At 42.4% G+C, this 14675-nt stretch overlaps 1 protein-coding gene across 1 annotated transcript in view; it reads right to left on the bottom strand.

Annotated features, from left to right (window-relative positions):
• Window positions 1-9671, bottom strand: part of LOC137346971 (grainyhead-like protein 3 homolog) — a 66034-nt gene extending 56363 nt beyond the window's left edge. The window contains exons 1-3 of the mRNA XM_068010937.1: window positions 9486-9671; window positions 2574-2644; window positions 1134-1455 (exon numbers count right to left, since the gene is read on the bottom strand). Of these exons, the coding sequence (XP_067867038.1) occupies window positions 1134-1455; window positions 2574-2644; window positions 9486-9671 (579 nt within the window). The remainder of the gene's footprint in view (window positions 1-1133; window positions 1456-2573; window positions 2645-9485) is intronic.
• Window positions 9672-14675: the final 5004 nt, after the last annotated feature.

The following is a 14675-nucleotide window of genomic DNA, read 5'->3' as shown; positions in this document are numbered from 1 at the left end:
TAAGAGAGCATGATGACCATGAAAATGGAATACTGAGTGGCAACAGCTACTGAATATAGCTAAATAAACAAGTTAACATTGGTGGGAAAATGAACTTCATTTTGTACCTCCAGCTTTCAAATTCTTACTTAACCTTGTAGCAGATTCCCTTATTGTTAAATTCAGATTCAAAAACTAAAGTGCATAGTAATTCTTCAAATACAATTATTGGCGACTTGAGTAGGTAACCTTTCAAACTTACTGCCTGTTTTTGAATAAAACCATCTTCAGCTTTAACAGCAGTTAAACAATTTAGGTTTGTCACATTCTGTTAGTCCAATAACCAGGACTGATTCATCTTCATAGGCTGTAATTTCACACAATAGGTTTGGATGGACATTAGTTCTGCATAAATACCTGATTGAACCCCAAAGATTATCAAGCAACACTCCAGAATATTCGTCCATTTGCATTGTTCAACCCTGTTCTGCTACCTTCCATATCCTTCCCTTGTCCATTCCTCCCTCACCGCAGAAACATAGGAACAGTCGTCCACTCCAGCTACACTACTGCTTTGTTAGTTCATTCCTCGACTGTAATTATTTATGATCATCGTTTCTTCTCTTTGAAGCTATTTTCTCTGTCAGATTTTTTCATCATGTTGTGTCGTCACTTAGCTGAAAGCTGAAAGGGTTATGAGGATAGTGCAGGAAAATGGTGTTGAAGTAGAAGATCAGCCATGATCTTGTTGAATGGTGGAGTGGGCTTGAAGGGCTGAATGGTCTACTCCTGCTCCTATTTATTATTTCTTATAAACAGCCTACTGACTCACTTCAAGGCTTCTACCAGCATGCTCTATAGCCAACCATCAGGAGAGGTGTGAGAACAGGCAAGGTTAATGTCCTCCACTATTATGCCTCCCCATAGTGACCAAGTCAAGATAAGGGTGATGCCAAAAACATAGGCCTGGACCTGCATTGTATGACTGCTTTTTTGCACAATCCATCGGTACACAAATAATTTATGGCATGGTTGATTATTAATCATTTGGTTCTTAACCTTGCTAAGATTTTATAAACCAGTTCAATTTGATTCATTTTCATAAACATTTACTTTAATAAATATTTGGATTTTACCATGAAAACTGAACTAACCTCAGGTGGCATGTCCTTGAATGCATCTTTGAAACTGTTCTCAGGCGCCCACCTTTGCTGTGGCTGAGTCATTAAAATATTATCAAATGAATCACTTAGATTGCAGTCATATAAATCTGTGGGAATAATGGTATAGCTATCCAACTGTGGCTGAGATTTGGGAGCTGTAAAGATAGAATCTGAATGGAACCGGTGGGATCTTCTGGTCGGATCAAGGTACTCTGTTGACATGATGATATCTTCCGGCAAAAGTTTCATAGTTTGAACAGAATTATCCAGAGATGACATGTCATCAAATTCAAATCCAACTCCAGTATTATTCCTGTAGAAAAAATGCGTTTGTGAAAAAGGCACTGAAACAAACTTTTCCCCTCATTTGATTAGATTTTTGATTTTCTGGCTGGCTTTCAACTCCAAAGAGCCAGTTCAGTGAGGAAATGAGCCAGTGAGTCCCAGTTTGTACCCTACAGCTGCCTTCCAGTGACCAAGCAGCTCAGTTAGTCAGTGAGGATCAAGTTCATATAACTCCTTCAACTCTAAGAGTGGGGACAATGTTAAGCTTACCTGTCTGGTGGATACCAGGCAGGTGGACAGTTAAAATGCCCCAGGCAACTTAACCCACTGCTTTTCTGCCTCTTTTGCATTGATCTTGATTTTAACTTGATTCTTTTGAGCAAGTGGCAAAAGCACCTGGCTGAAGCTGGTGGAGTCCTTCTTTAAATATGCAGATCAATAGTGTCATTTTAACTCTGGCCTGAAACGGGGGAAGCTGCAATGGCTTTCCTACTTGGTCAAGACAGTAAGAGGATCTGAGACCAGCAAATGTTATTTAAGGTAAGTTTTTTCCTGCTTTCCTTATGGGGTTGTACAAAGGACCCCAACTGTCATTTTAGAACAGTACGGGATGGAGACAAAGATGAACCCAAAGGTAAATTTTACTGTATTTATGCTGGTGCTGGGAGAAGCAAAAGTGCTCTTCCATACTCCACAAAAACTAGCCTTGGGCACGACCCCACTCCTGAGATTGGCCATTGGGCTGCCCCGGAGAAGTCATTTTCTGTCAGCAGCCCGCCAGCAGAAAGCTAACATAGAGCGGGCCTGCCGCTGGCAATATTGGGTGGCTGGCAGGTGCCCTCTGCCATACGGCATTTTCTTCTAAATAAGTGCAGAGATGAAGAAATGGTCATTTTAGTGATTGTAGGGGAGAAACATTTGTTTGATTCCGGCTCTGAGACACTTCTTGCACATTTTTGCATGCGCTGAAAATGATAGAAAATGCCCTGGTCCTCCAGATAAAGGCCACTTGAAATGGAAAATGGAAAAAGTATTTGCCCCTGGGGGAAATTCAGTCCAATGGTTTCTTCCATCCACAATTGAGTAAAATGTGACATGGCCAGTCAGTGGGAAAAAACCTCATCAAGCTTTAAGCATATCTCGTACCTCTTTACTAAATTTGGTTCACACGGGCGAGGTACTTTTCCAGGCAGATGCAATCTTTCCTGCTTTGGGACCTTTAAAAGAAGTAACATCACAATTTAAAAAAAAAATGAACATATAAATTCACAAACTGGTGAGATTGGAAAAAATTATCAGCTGGTAGTAATCAATTTGAACTGCTGATAGTAATTGTAGAATAACACATACTTAGGAGGATTCAACCATCAGCTTGTTCATATCAGTTATTGTAAATTGAATGATTTGATCTTATCTGATTTTTGAGAATGAGATAATAGACAATTTTTATGGGTTCCTTCATGTTTCTCGAATTTTGTAGCACATTTTATAGTGATGTTAATGTTTCCCAATTGCAAGTTGTTACTGTTCAACAGGCATGCCTCAAGTGTGATATACGAAAGTCTCTTTTCACTTCTGTCCGTTCAAGTGTCTCTCCCTTGAAGTAAAGAGAGCAAATAATCACACAGCAACCCTGATATGCATTTATGCAGGTTGTTTGATGTATCTATGAATTTCTCAGTAGTTTGTTGGGTCATCACAAGCAGTAACTTTTTGCCAACCAAAAAGACTTTCAGACCAAAAGCAACAAAATAAAATCTCTAGAGACTTTTAGTAACGTGTTGCAATGAAGGGGAACATTTTGTTTTGTATGGGAACATACACTAGAGTAGAGGTTTGTATGGCCCACTATGCCTTTTGATGTTTGGAAGGCTAAAAAATCATTCTTTTGATCACTTATATCTCAATTTAGCCATTAAAGACAACATAAAAATGTTCTGTGTTTGATTTTCATTGGCTTTGGAGCATTGAAATGTTGGTAATGGAAATTAAGTTAAAGTTCTACTCTAATGTGATATTCATATTCCGAAAAATCCTAAGGGAACTGATCTGTGGAGTCCATGCTGCTTGCCAAATAGGCGAAGGAACAATTTGAACGCATACGAAGATAAGAAATAGGAGCAGGTGTAGGCCATTCGGCTCTTTGAGCCCACCCCGCCGTCCAATAAGTACATGGTTGATCTGCTACCTCAAGTTTACCTTCCCACACTATCCCCATATCCTGTGATTCCCTTAGTATCCAAAAATCTATGGATCTCTGTCTTGAATATACTCAATGGCCAAGCATCCACATGCCTCTGGGGTAATTATGGTGTCAGGTCACTCCCTCCACCATCAACACAGAGTTGCAGCAATGCGTACCATATACAAGACTCACTGCAGCAACTCACCAAGGCTCCTTCGACAGCACCTTCCAAACCCGCGACCTCTGTCACCTAGAACGACAAGGGGAGCAGACGCATGGGAACGCCACCACCTGCAAGTTCCCCTCCAAGCCACACACCATCCTGACGTGGAAATGTATTGCCGTTCCTTCATGTCACTGGGTCAAAATGCTGGAACTCCCTTCCTAACAGCATTGTGGGTGTACCTACACCAGAGGGACTGCAATGGTTCAAGAAGGCAGCTCATTACTACCTTCTCAAGAGCAAGTAGCGATGGCAACAAATAGAGTCATAGAGTTATACAGCACAGAAGCAGGCCCTTTGGCCCATCGTGTCTGTGCCAGCCATCAAGTATATATCTATTCTAATCCCATTTTCCAGAACTTGGCCTGTAGCAAGTGCTCATCTAAATACTTCTTAAATGTTGTGAGGGTTCCTGCTACTACCACCCCTTCAGGCAGTGTGTTCCAGATTCCAATCACCCTCTGGGTGAAAACAATTTTACGCAAATCCCCTCTAAACCTCCTGCCCCTTACCTTAAATCTATGTCCCCTGGTTATTGACACCTCCGCTAAGGGAAAAAGTTTCTTCCTATCTATCAATGCCCCTCATAATTTTGTAAACCTCAATCAGGTCCCCCCTCAGCCTTCTCTGCTCTAAGGAAAACAACCCTAGCCTATGCAGGCTCTCTTCACAACTGAAATGCTCCAGCCCAGGCAACATCCTGGGGAATCTTCTCTGCACCCTCTCCAGTGCACTCACATCCTTCCTATAGTGTGGTGACCAGAACTGTACACAGTACTCCAGCTGTTGCCTAACTAGCATTTTATACAGCTCCATCATAACCTCCCTGCTCTTATACTCTATGCCTCAGCTAATAAAGGCAAGTATCCTATATACCTTCCTAACTGCCTTCCTAACCACCTTATCTACCTGTGCTGCTGCCTTCAGTGATCTATGGACAAGTACACCAAGGTCCCTCTGACCCTCTGACTTCCTAGGGTCCTACCATCCATTATATATTCCCTTGCCTTGTTAGTCCTCCCAAAATGCATCACCTCACACTTCTCAGGATTAAATTCCATTTGCCACTGCTCCGCCCATCTTACCAGCCCATCTATATCGTCCTGTAATCTAAGGCTTTCCTCCTCACTATTTATGACACCACCAATTTTCGTGTCATCTGCGAACTACTGATCATAACTCCTATATTCACGTCTAAATCATTAATGTACACTACAAACAGCAAGGGTCCCAGCACCAATCCCTGCGGTACACCACTGGTCCCAGGCTTCCACTCGCAAAAACAACCCTCGACCATCACCCTCTGCCTCCTGCCACTAAGCCAATTTTGGATCCAATTTGCCAAATTGCCCTGGATCCCATGGGCTCTTACCTTCTTAACCAATTTCCCATGTGGGACCTTATCAAAAGTCTTACTGAAGTCCATGTAGACTACATCAACTGCTTTACCCTCATCCACACCTCCTCGAAAAATTCAATCAAGTTTGTTAGATACGATCTCCCCCTGACAAAGCCATGCTGACTATCCCTGATTATTCCCTGCCTCGCCAAGTGGAGATTAATCCCCTCAGAATTTTTCCCAATAATTTCCCTACCACTGATGTTAGACTCACTGGCCTGTAATTACCTGGTTTGTCCCTGCTACCCTTCTTGAATAATGGTACCACATTCGCTGTCCTCCAGTCCTCTGGTACCTCTCCTGTGGCCAGAGAGGATTTGAAAATTTGTGTCAGAGCCCCTGCTATCTCCTCCCTTGCCTCACATAACAGGCTGGGATACATCTCATCTGGGCTTGGGGATTTATCCACTTTTAAGCCTGCTAAAACAGCTAATACTTCCTCCCTTTCAATGCTAATTTTTTCAAGTATATCACAGTCCCCCTCCCTGATCTCTACACCTACATCGTTCTTCTCCACAGTGAACACAGATGAAAAGTAATCATTTAAAACCTCACCTATGTCCTCGAGCTCCACACACACATTGCCACTTTGATCCCTAATTGACCCTACTCTTTCCCTGGTTATCCTCTTGCCCTTAATATAATTATATAATATATAATATAAAACGCCTTTGGATTTTCCTTTATCTTGCCCGCCAGTGTTTTTTCATGTCCCCTCTTTGCTCTCCTAATTACTTTTTAAAATACCCCCCTACACTTTCTATAGTTTCAGTAAGAACAGAGAAGAGGGTAAAAGAGGGGGGGGGTGTGGCATTGTTAATCAAGGAAAGTATTACAGCGGCAGAAAGGATGTTTGAGGACTCGTCTACTGAGGTAGTATGGGCCGAGGTTAGAAACAGGAGAGGAGAGGTCACCCTGTTGGGAGTTTTCTATAGACCTCCGAATAGTTCCAGAGATGTAGAGGAAAGGATAGCGAAGATGATTCTCGACAGGAGCGAGAGTAACAGGGTAGTGGTTATGGGGGACTTTAACTTTCCAAATATTGACTGGAAATACTATAGTTCGAGTACTTTAGATGGGTCTGTTTTTGTCCAGTGTGTGCAGGAGGGTTTTCTGACACAGTATGTGGACAGGCCAACCAGGGGCGATGCCACATTGGATTTGGTACTGGGTAATGAACCCGGCCAGGTGTTCGATTTAGATGTAGGTGAGCACTTTGGCGATAGTGATCACAATTCGGTTAGGTTTACCTTAGCGATGGGCAGGGACAGGTATATACCGCAGGGCAAGAATTATAGCTGGGGGAAAGGAAATTATGACGCGATTAGGCAAGATTTAGGATGTGTAGGATGGGGAAGGAAACTGCAGGGGGTGGGCACAAACGAAATGTGGAGCTTATTCAAGGAGCAGCTAATGCGTGTCCTTGATAAGTATGTACCTGTCAGGCAGGGAGGAAGTTGTCGAGCGAGGGAGCCGTGGTTTACTCAAGAAGTTGAAGCGCTTGTCAAGAGGAAGAGGGCGGCTTATGTTAGGATGAGACGTGAAGGCTCAGTTAGGGCGCTTGAGAGTTACAAGCTAGCCGGGAAGGATCTAAAGGGAGGGCTAAGAAGAGCAAGGAGAGGACACGAGAAGTCATTGGCGGATAGGATCAAAGAAAACCCTAAGGCTTTCTATAGGTATATCAGGAATAAACGAATGATAAGAGTTAGAACAGGGCCAATCAAGGATAGTAGTGGGAAGTTGTGTGCGGAATCAGAGGAGATAGGGGAAGCGTTAAATGAATATTTTTCGTCAGTATTTACAGTAGAAAAAGAAAATGTTGCCGAGGAGATTACTGAGATACAGCCTACTAGGCTAGATGGGATTGAGATTCACAAGGAGGAGGTGTTAGCAATTTTGGAAAGAGTGAAAATAGATAAGTCCCCTGGGCCAGATGGGATTTATCCTAGGATTCTCTGGGAAGCCAGGGAGGAGATTGCAGAGCCGTTGTTGTTGATCTTTATGTCGTCATTGTCGACAGGAATAGTGCCGGAGGACTGGAGGATAGCAAATGTTGTCCCCTTGTTCAAGAAGGGGAGTAGAGACAGCCCTGGTAATTATAGACCTGTGAGCCTTACTTCGGTTGTGGGTAAAATGTTGGAAAAGGTTATAAGAGACAGGATTTATAATCATCTTGAAAAGAATAAGTTCATTTGCGATAGTCAGCACGGTTTTGTGAAAGGTAGGTCGTGCCTAACAAACCTTATTGAGTTTTTCGAGAAGGTGACCAAACAGGTGGATGAGGGTAAAGCCGTGGATGTGGTGTATATGGATTTCAGTAAGGCGTTTGATAAGGTTCCCCACGGTAGGCTATTGCAGAAAATACGGAAGTATGGGGTTGAAGGCGATTTAGAGCTTTGGATCAGAAATTGGCTAGCTGAAAGAAGACAGAGGGTGGTGGTTGATGGCAAATGTTCATCCTGGAGTTTAGTTACTAGTGGTGTACCGCAAGGTTCTGTTTTGGGGCCACTGCTGTTTGTCATTTTTATAAACGACCTGGATGAGGGTGTAGAAGGGTGGGTTAGTAAATTTGCGGATGACACGAAGGTCGGTGGAGTTGTGGATAGTGTCGAAGGGTGTTGTAGGGTACAGAGGGACATAGATAGGCTGCAGAGCTGGGCTGAGAGATGGCAAATGGAGTTTAATGCGGAGAAGTGTGAGGTGATTCACTTTGGAAGGAGTAACAGCAATGCAGAGTACTGGGCTAATGGGAAGATTCTTGGTAGTGTAGATGAGCAGAGAGATCTTGGTATCCAGGTACATAAATCCCTGAAAGTTGCTACCCAGGTTAATAGGGCTGTTAAGAAGGCATATGGTGTGTTAGCCTTTATTAGTAGGGGGATCGAGTTTCGGAGCCACGAGGTCATGATACAGCTGTACAAAACTCTGGTGAGGCCGCACCTGGAGTATTGCGTGCAGTTCTGGTCACCGCATTATAGGAAGGATGTGGAAGCTTTGGAAAGGGTGCAGAGGAGATTTACTAGGATGTTGCCTGGTATGGAAGGAAGGTCTTACGAGGAAAGGCTGAGGGACTTGGGGTTGTTTTCGTTAGAGAGAAGGAGGAGGAGAGGTGACTTAATAGAGACATACAAGATAATCAGAGGGTTAGATAGGGTGGATAGTGAGAGTCTTTTTCCTCGGATGAGGATGGCAAACACGAGGGGACATAGCTTTAAGTTGAGGGGTGAAAGATATAGGACAGATGTCAGAGGTAGTTTCTTTACGCAGAGAGTAGTAGGGGCGTGGAACGCCCTGCCTGCAACAGTAGTAGACTCGCCAACTTTAAGGGCATTTAAGTGGTCATTGGATAGACATATGGATGTAAATGGAATAGTGTAGGTCAGATGATCGGCGTAACATCGAGGGCCGAAGGGCCTGTACTGCGCTGTAATATTCTAATATTCTAATTCTAATTCTAATTCTAATACTCCTCTAGGGCCTCCGCTGTTTACAGCACTCTGAATCTGCCATAAGTCTCCTTTTTTTCCCTTATCCAATCCTCTATATCTCTTGTCATCCAGGGTTCCCTGGACTTGTTGGCCCTACCCTTCACCTTTACGGGAACATGTTGGCCCTGACCTCTCACTATTTCCATTTTGAATGAGTCCCACTGATCTGATGTAGACTTTCCTACAAGTAGCTGCTCCTAGTCCACTTTGGCCAGATCTTGTTTTATCATATTGAAATCGGCCTTCCCTCAATTCAGTATCTTTATTTCCGGTCCACCTTTGGCCTTTTCCATAACTACCTTAAATCTTACAGAGTTATGGTCACTATCCCTGAAATTCTCCCCCACTGACGCTTCTACCACTTGACTGGCTTCATTCCCGAGGATTATGTTCATTAGGTCCCTTCTCTTATAGGACTTTCTACATGCTGGGTCAAAAAGCTCTTCTGTATGCACTTTAAGAATTCAGCCCCCTTTAAGCAAATGTTGGCTCACATCCTGAGGGGAAAAAAAATCACTGTTTGAACTGCCTCACTCTTCCAGTAATGGAGGGTGTGGAGCAGTGGGCTAATGAAGATATGTAGAATCACATAAAAACAGAGGATCAAAATTTGCAGCATGTTGTGTTAGTCATTCTGATGTCATGGTAATATTGTGATGTGGTACATAAAGTAAAAGGATCCTTGAATTGAGATTTTGTTACTAAGGTAAAGATTCGTTTTGTACTAAATAAACCTGTCCCTCTGATCAATCAAAACAAATACCTTATAATAGTCATAGAGGAAACTCAAAGCAGTTACACTTTCATCATCACCATTGATGCTCATCATTGCCTTTGTTGCTGCAGTTAATGGATTTTCCAGATAGTTTTTCCAAGCTTCATCTTCATTGTTGACAGAATGTAGTTGGAAATTAACTCCTTCATTATGCAGCACCACCACAGGCCTCATACTGAAATAAATTAATAAGAGTTACAGTGAAAACCAAGTAACCTGACATCATTGGGACAAAACTAAAATAGCTGTTTGTAAATGAGGTGAAAAATACAGAAAACAATTACTTAAAGGAAGTACCATAGTGCACCAACATGCGCCACTGGCTTGATTTCCCCAGTTGCAGAGATCCTGGTCTCAGCCATGCAGAGAAGGAGAACACAATTGGAGAGGGTTATTGTTCATATTTCCGAGCAGACCGCTCAAGAGCAGGTTCAAGCCAAAGTTATATGACCAATCAGACCAGTAATAGTGAAAACAGCCTGATTTCACCGAATTTTGAATTGGCTGCTGAATCCACTGGTATGCTCAGGGTACCCCAGACTCGAGGGAATGAGTCATCACCAAATTGACCAAAGTATAAGTAATCAGATTCTGCTGAACATGTCCTTCCCTCATGACAGCACTGGGGCAGGAGGAGATTTGTACTGCAGAGTGTCATCACAGAGTCCAACCTGCTGTTTACATCAATAATGAAGCCATGGCCAATATGGTTAACCTGTTAAAAAGGCTGATTTAAAAACTAAGAATGGCTGTGAATGTGCAGTACAAGATGTAGCATGGTCTGAACAAAAATGAATAAGGACAGGGGACTTCAACAATTGTCAGAAATGAAGGAATAATTAACAAAAGTATAGCCTAATGCTTATGTTATCCAGTCATTCAAAAAAATAATAATTTTGAATAGTCAGAACTATTTGTCAATGCTTGCTTGAATGACACTCGTTTCCTGCGACAGTAACTTGTTCTATTTCAATTTTGTTTATTCTCCCTGCTATTTTTAAAATTTGGCACAATGGCCAAGCCTTGTCACACCCCTCAGTGATATTTTAACTACATGGCTCCTTGCTGGCTCCAACATTTTGTTTTCTCAAGCTTCTATCAACAATCTTGTCCACAAATCTACCTTTCAAAGAAAAATATGAACTACCGTTAGAATATTGCTATCTGCATGCTATCTGCAAGACTTTGATCTTTCTAAGATAATGATTTCATGCCTGTGTCTCATCTAGAATTAACACAACACATTCCTTTTAAAGGTACTGCCTTACATTGTACCAAATTGGTTTGCGGTAAAACAATCGCATTCAGCTAATAAGCATCAGGCAACTAAGGTTGTTTCAAAAGGACATATTCCTACCATAAAATGTTCATGTTAAGTTGTCGGGCAGGAATTTTTCCTCTTTTGGGACATAGGTATGTAAACAGGCTTTTAAAACTCTATTTTAAAGCGATAGACAAAAGGGGTTTTGCAGTAGATTACTGGAACAAACGGCAAGAAGGCCTTCTTTGAAAGAATTTGAAAGCCAACATTACCCTAAATGCAAAATAGCACATTTCCACCAAATTCAAGTAAAGTTCAATATGGTAAGAGGTGTTCTTAAATTGGGGATCTGTGTGCTGGATGGAGAGGAGTCAATATCTCAAAGCAGTATTTGTTAGGCTAGGGGTGAGTGCTTTAGAGAAAAGCCTTCAGTGGTTGATAGTTTTCTGCAAAATCTCAATTTGGCTTTCCAAGAGAAGTGAAGGTGTTCTACTCCGTTCTCTGACATCTCACAATTGCACCACATCAGACACTGTTCCAGCTGTGTGTTCCATCTCTTGGAGCTGACTCTGCTTTCCAGTTATTACCCAAAATGAAAGCAGCACATTGATAACTATATCTGGTTCCATTATATGGCTGGAGAATTGCATTGACTGAGGCTGTTGGGAAGAGATCATGCTCATTTTCATACTAATGCCAAGAATTGGAAACTTTTCATTGGTCATTTTGGAATGAATTTTCCGTTCAGTAAAGGTGAGTGTTTCTGTGTTAGTGGAACAACATTTTCATTTTGTACTTTCAGAACTATTACCATTGCCAGACAAGTTACAATACATATCAGATAGCAGGGAAAGCTTTGCTACTCTGGCTCAACAATGTGCCTTCACTCCAAGCTCATTCATCAGTAAAATAGTCCAACATTCACATTCCTAAATACTTTAAGGTCTATTGAGGTAAAACTGCCAATTATTTCCTAATTAGAACCAAATTCTGCAGTTTTGAACTTTGGCTCTATGCCCATTCTTCTTCTTTGGCCTCCTTGTCTCGAGAGACAATGGGTAAGTGCCTGGAGGTGGTCAGTGGTTGTGGAGCAGTGCCTGGAGTGGCTATAAAGGCCAATTCTAGAGTGACAGACTCTTCCACAGGCACTGCAGAAAAATTTGTTTGTCGGGGCTGTTACACAGTTGGCTATCCCCTTGCGCTTCTGTCTTTTTTTCTGCCAACTGCTAAGTCTCTTCGACCCGCCACACTTTAACCCCGCCTTTATGGCTGCCCGCCAGCTCTGGCGATCGCTGGCAACTGACTCCCACGACTTGTGATCAATGTCACAGGACTTCATGCCGTATTTGCGGACGTCTTTAAAGCGGAGACATGGACGTCCAGTGGGTCTGATACCAGTGGCGAGCTCGCTGCACAATGTGTCTTTGGGGATCCTGCCACCTTCCATGCGGCTCACATGGCCAAGCCATCTCAAGCGCCGCTGACTCAGTAGTGTGTATAAGCTGGGGATGTTGGCCGCCTCGAGGACTTCTGTGTTGGAGATACAGTCCTGCCACCTGATGCCAAGTATTCTCCGGAGGCAGCGAAGATGGAATGAATTGAGACATCGCTCTTGGCTGACATATGTTGTCCAGGCCTCGCTGCCGTAGAGCAAGGTACTGAGGACACAAGCTTGATACACTCGGACTTTTGTGTTCCGTGTCAGTGCGCCATTTTCCCATACTCTCTTGGCCAGTCTGGACATAGCAGAAGAAGCCTTTCCCATGTGTTTGTTGATTTCTGCATCTAGAGACAGGTTACTGGTGATAGTTGAGCCTAGGTAGGTGAACTCTTGAACCACTTCCAGAGCGTGGTCGCCGATATTGATGGGTGGGGCATTGCTGTCATCCTGCCCCATGATGTTCGTTTTCTTGAGGCTGATGGTTAGGCCAAATTCGTTGCCGGCAGCCGCAAACCTGTCGATGAGACTCTGCAGACACTCTTCAGTGTGAGATGTTAATGCAGTATCGTCAGCAAAGAGGAGTTCCCTGATGAGGACTTTCTGTACTTTGGTCTTCGCTCTTAGACGGGCAAGGTTGAACAACCTGCCCCCTGATCTTGTGTGGAGGAAAATTCCTTCTTCTGAAGACTTGAACGCATGTGAGAGCAGCAGGGAGAAGAAAATCCCAAACAGTGTGGGTGCGAGAACAAAGCCCTGTTTCACGCCACTCAGGATAGGAAAGGGGTCTGATGAGGTGCCGCTATGCTGAATTGTGCCTTTCATATTGTCATGGAATGAGGTCTACCTCAGACTACTAGAAAAGATTGGCTGTCCACCAAAGCTACTAAGTATCATCACCTCATTCCATGACAATATGTGCTCATTAGGAAGTTAATTAAACACCCGAACTCACTTAGAAATCTTGTAGCCAGAAAGCGAAGATCGTTGTCTGGGCTGCGTTTGAATCAATTTTCTAGGAATGAGAGGAGTAATTCACTGCTCCATCTAATCCCGCAAGAACAGAGCATGAAGTCAAATGAAATAATTCCATGTTTGTAACTTTTTAAAAGAAATCTACTAAAGTCATACTGCAGAAGGATAATTTTGAACAGCCCTATAACAATTCCTCTTTAGTCAGTTCTCATTGTGCATTATCTCAGAACGCTCAGCATTTTTGCTGCTGCCTATTTATTCCTGGAAGGACTGAACATCCTCCTCTATACCCAGTTTTAACTACAACTGTTTTGCTCTCTCCTAAAGGCACACACTTTAATGGCCTTAGCTTGTTTACATGAACATCTGATTAACAGCATCAAGGATACCAACAGACATAGTGGCCACATTTTCTGCTTGTGCACTTGCGAGCTCTTGGTATTCCTGATTCAGAGGAAAATCGAAGACTGAGATTGCATAAGCAGAAAACCCCAACCAGAGAGGGGGTGATTTTAACAGAACCCGCCTAACTGGAGTCTGGCAAGATTGGATCCACTACCAGTTTACATCCTGGCCAATTTTACTGTCCATTGAAGTAATTTATTTTTGGCAATATACTATCATGTATATTAATATTCCATAGACCCATATAGGTTTATAGCACAGATCAGCTATTTGGCCCTTCATGTATGTTCTCGCTCTTTGCTAGAGCAATCCAAAGCTAATTCCACTACCTCATGTTCTTCCCCATAGCTCTATATCATCTTTTACTTTAAATATTTATCCAGTTCTCCCTTAAGAGTTGCAATAATTTCTTCCTTAACCACCGGTAGCAAAACATTCCATGTTCACCTGTGTAAAAGAATTTCTCCCAATCTCTTTTATCATTTGCTTAATGACAATTTTATATTGGTAATCCCTCGTCACTATTATTCACTCATGTCAAAATTCTTCATAATATTAAAAATCTCTATCAAATATCCCTTTTGGCTCCTTATACTAACGGAAATACTTCCGATATCTAAATCCTCTTTTCATAACTGTAGTTTCCTATCCTCATGTCTTCAAATGCTGTCACTAAGGGGCAGCCTGTAGATGAGGAAGAAGAGAGGACCATGAATAGAACCTTGGAAGAATCCAGAGGTAATGGTGCAGGAGCAGGAAATGATGCAATGGCTAGAAATGCGATGGCTACAAATGGATAGGTAAATGAGGAACTAATTAAGGGGGGTATAAGCAAGCTTTGTATCCTACAATCTGGAAGCCGAGCCTTTTACTATAATCTTCCCTTAGAAGAGCGGTGTACCTGAGGATTAATAATTAAAGTACTTACATTGGATTTAAAGTAGTCCTACTGAACTATTTGAAGATACAGCTTTCAACCTCTTAATTCTTTTGAAGTAGATATTTTCAGATGAGTTCAACAAGACCATATGCAAATTTACAATTGACAATTCTACATAAAAATATACAAAAAGAAATATTATGCAATTGTGGCATTAGC

The sequence above is a fragment of the Heterodontus francisci genome, chromosome 31 (assembly GCF_036365525.1).
Source record: "Heterodontus francisci isolate sHetFra1 chromosome 31, sHetFra1.hap1, whole genome shotgun sequence".
In the NCBI taxonomy this organism is placed as follows: Eukaryota; Metazoa; Chordata; class Chondrichthyes; order Heterodontiformes; family Heterodontidae; genus Heterodontus; species Heterodontus francisci.
This window is presented reverse-complemented; position numbering and strand designations above follow the sequence as displayed.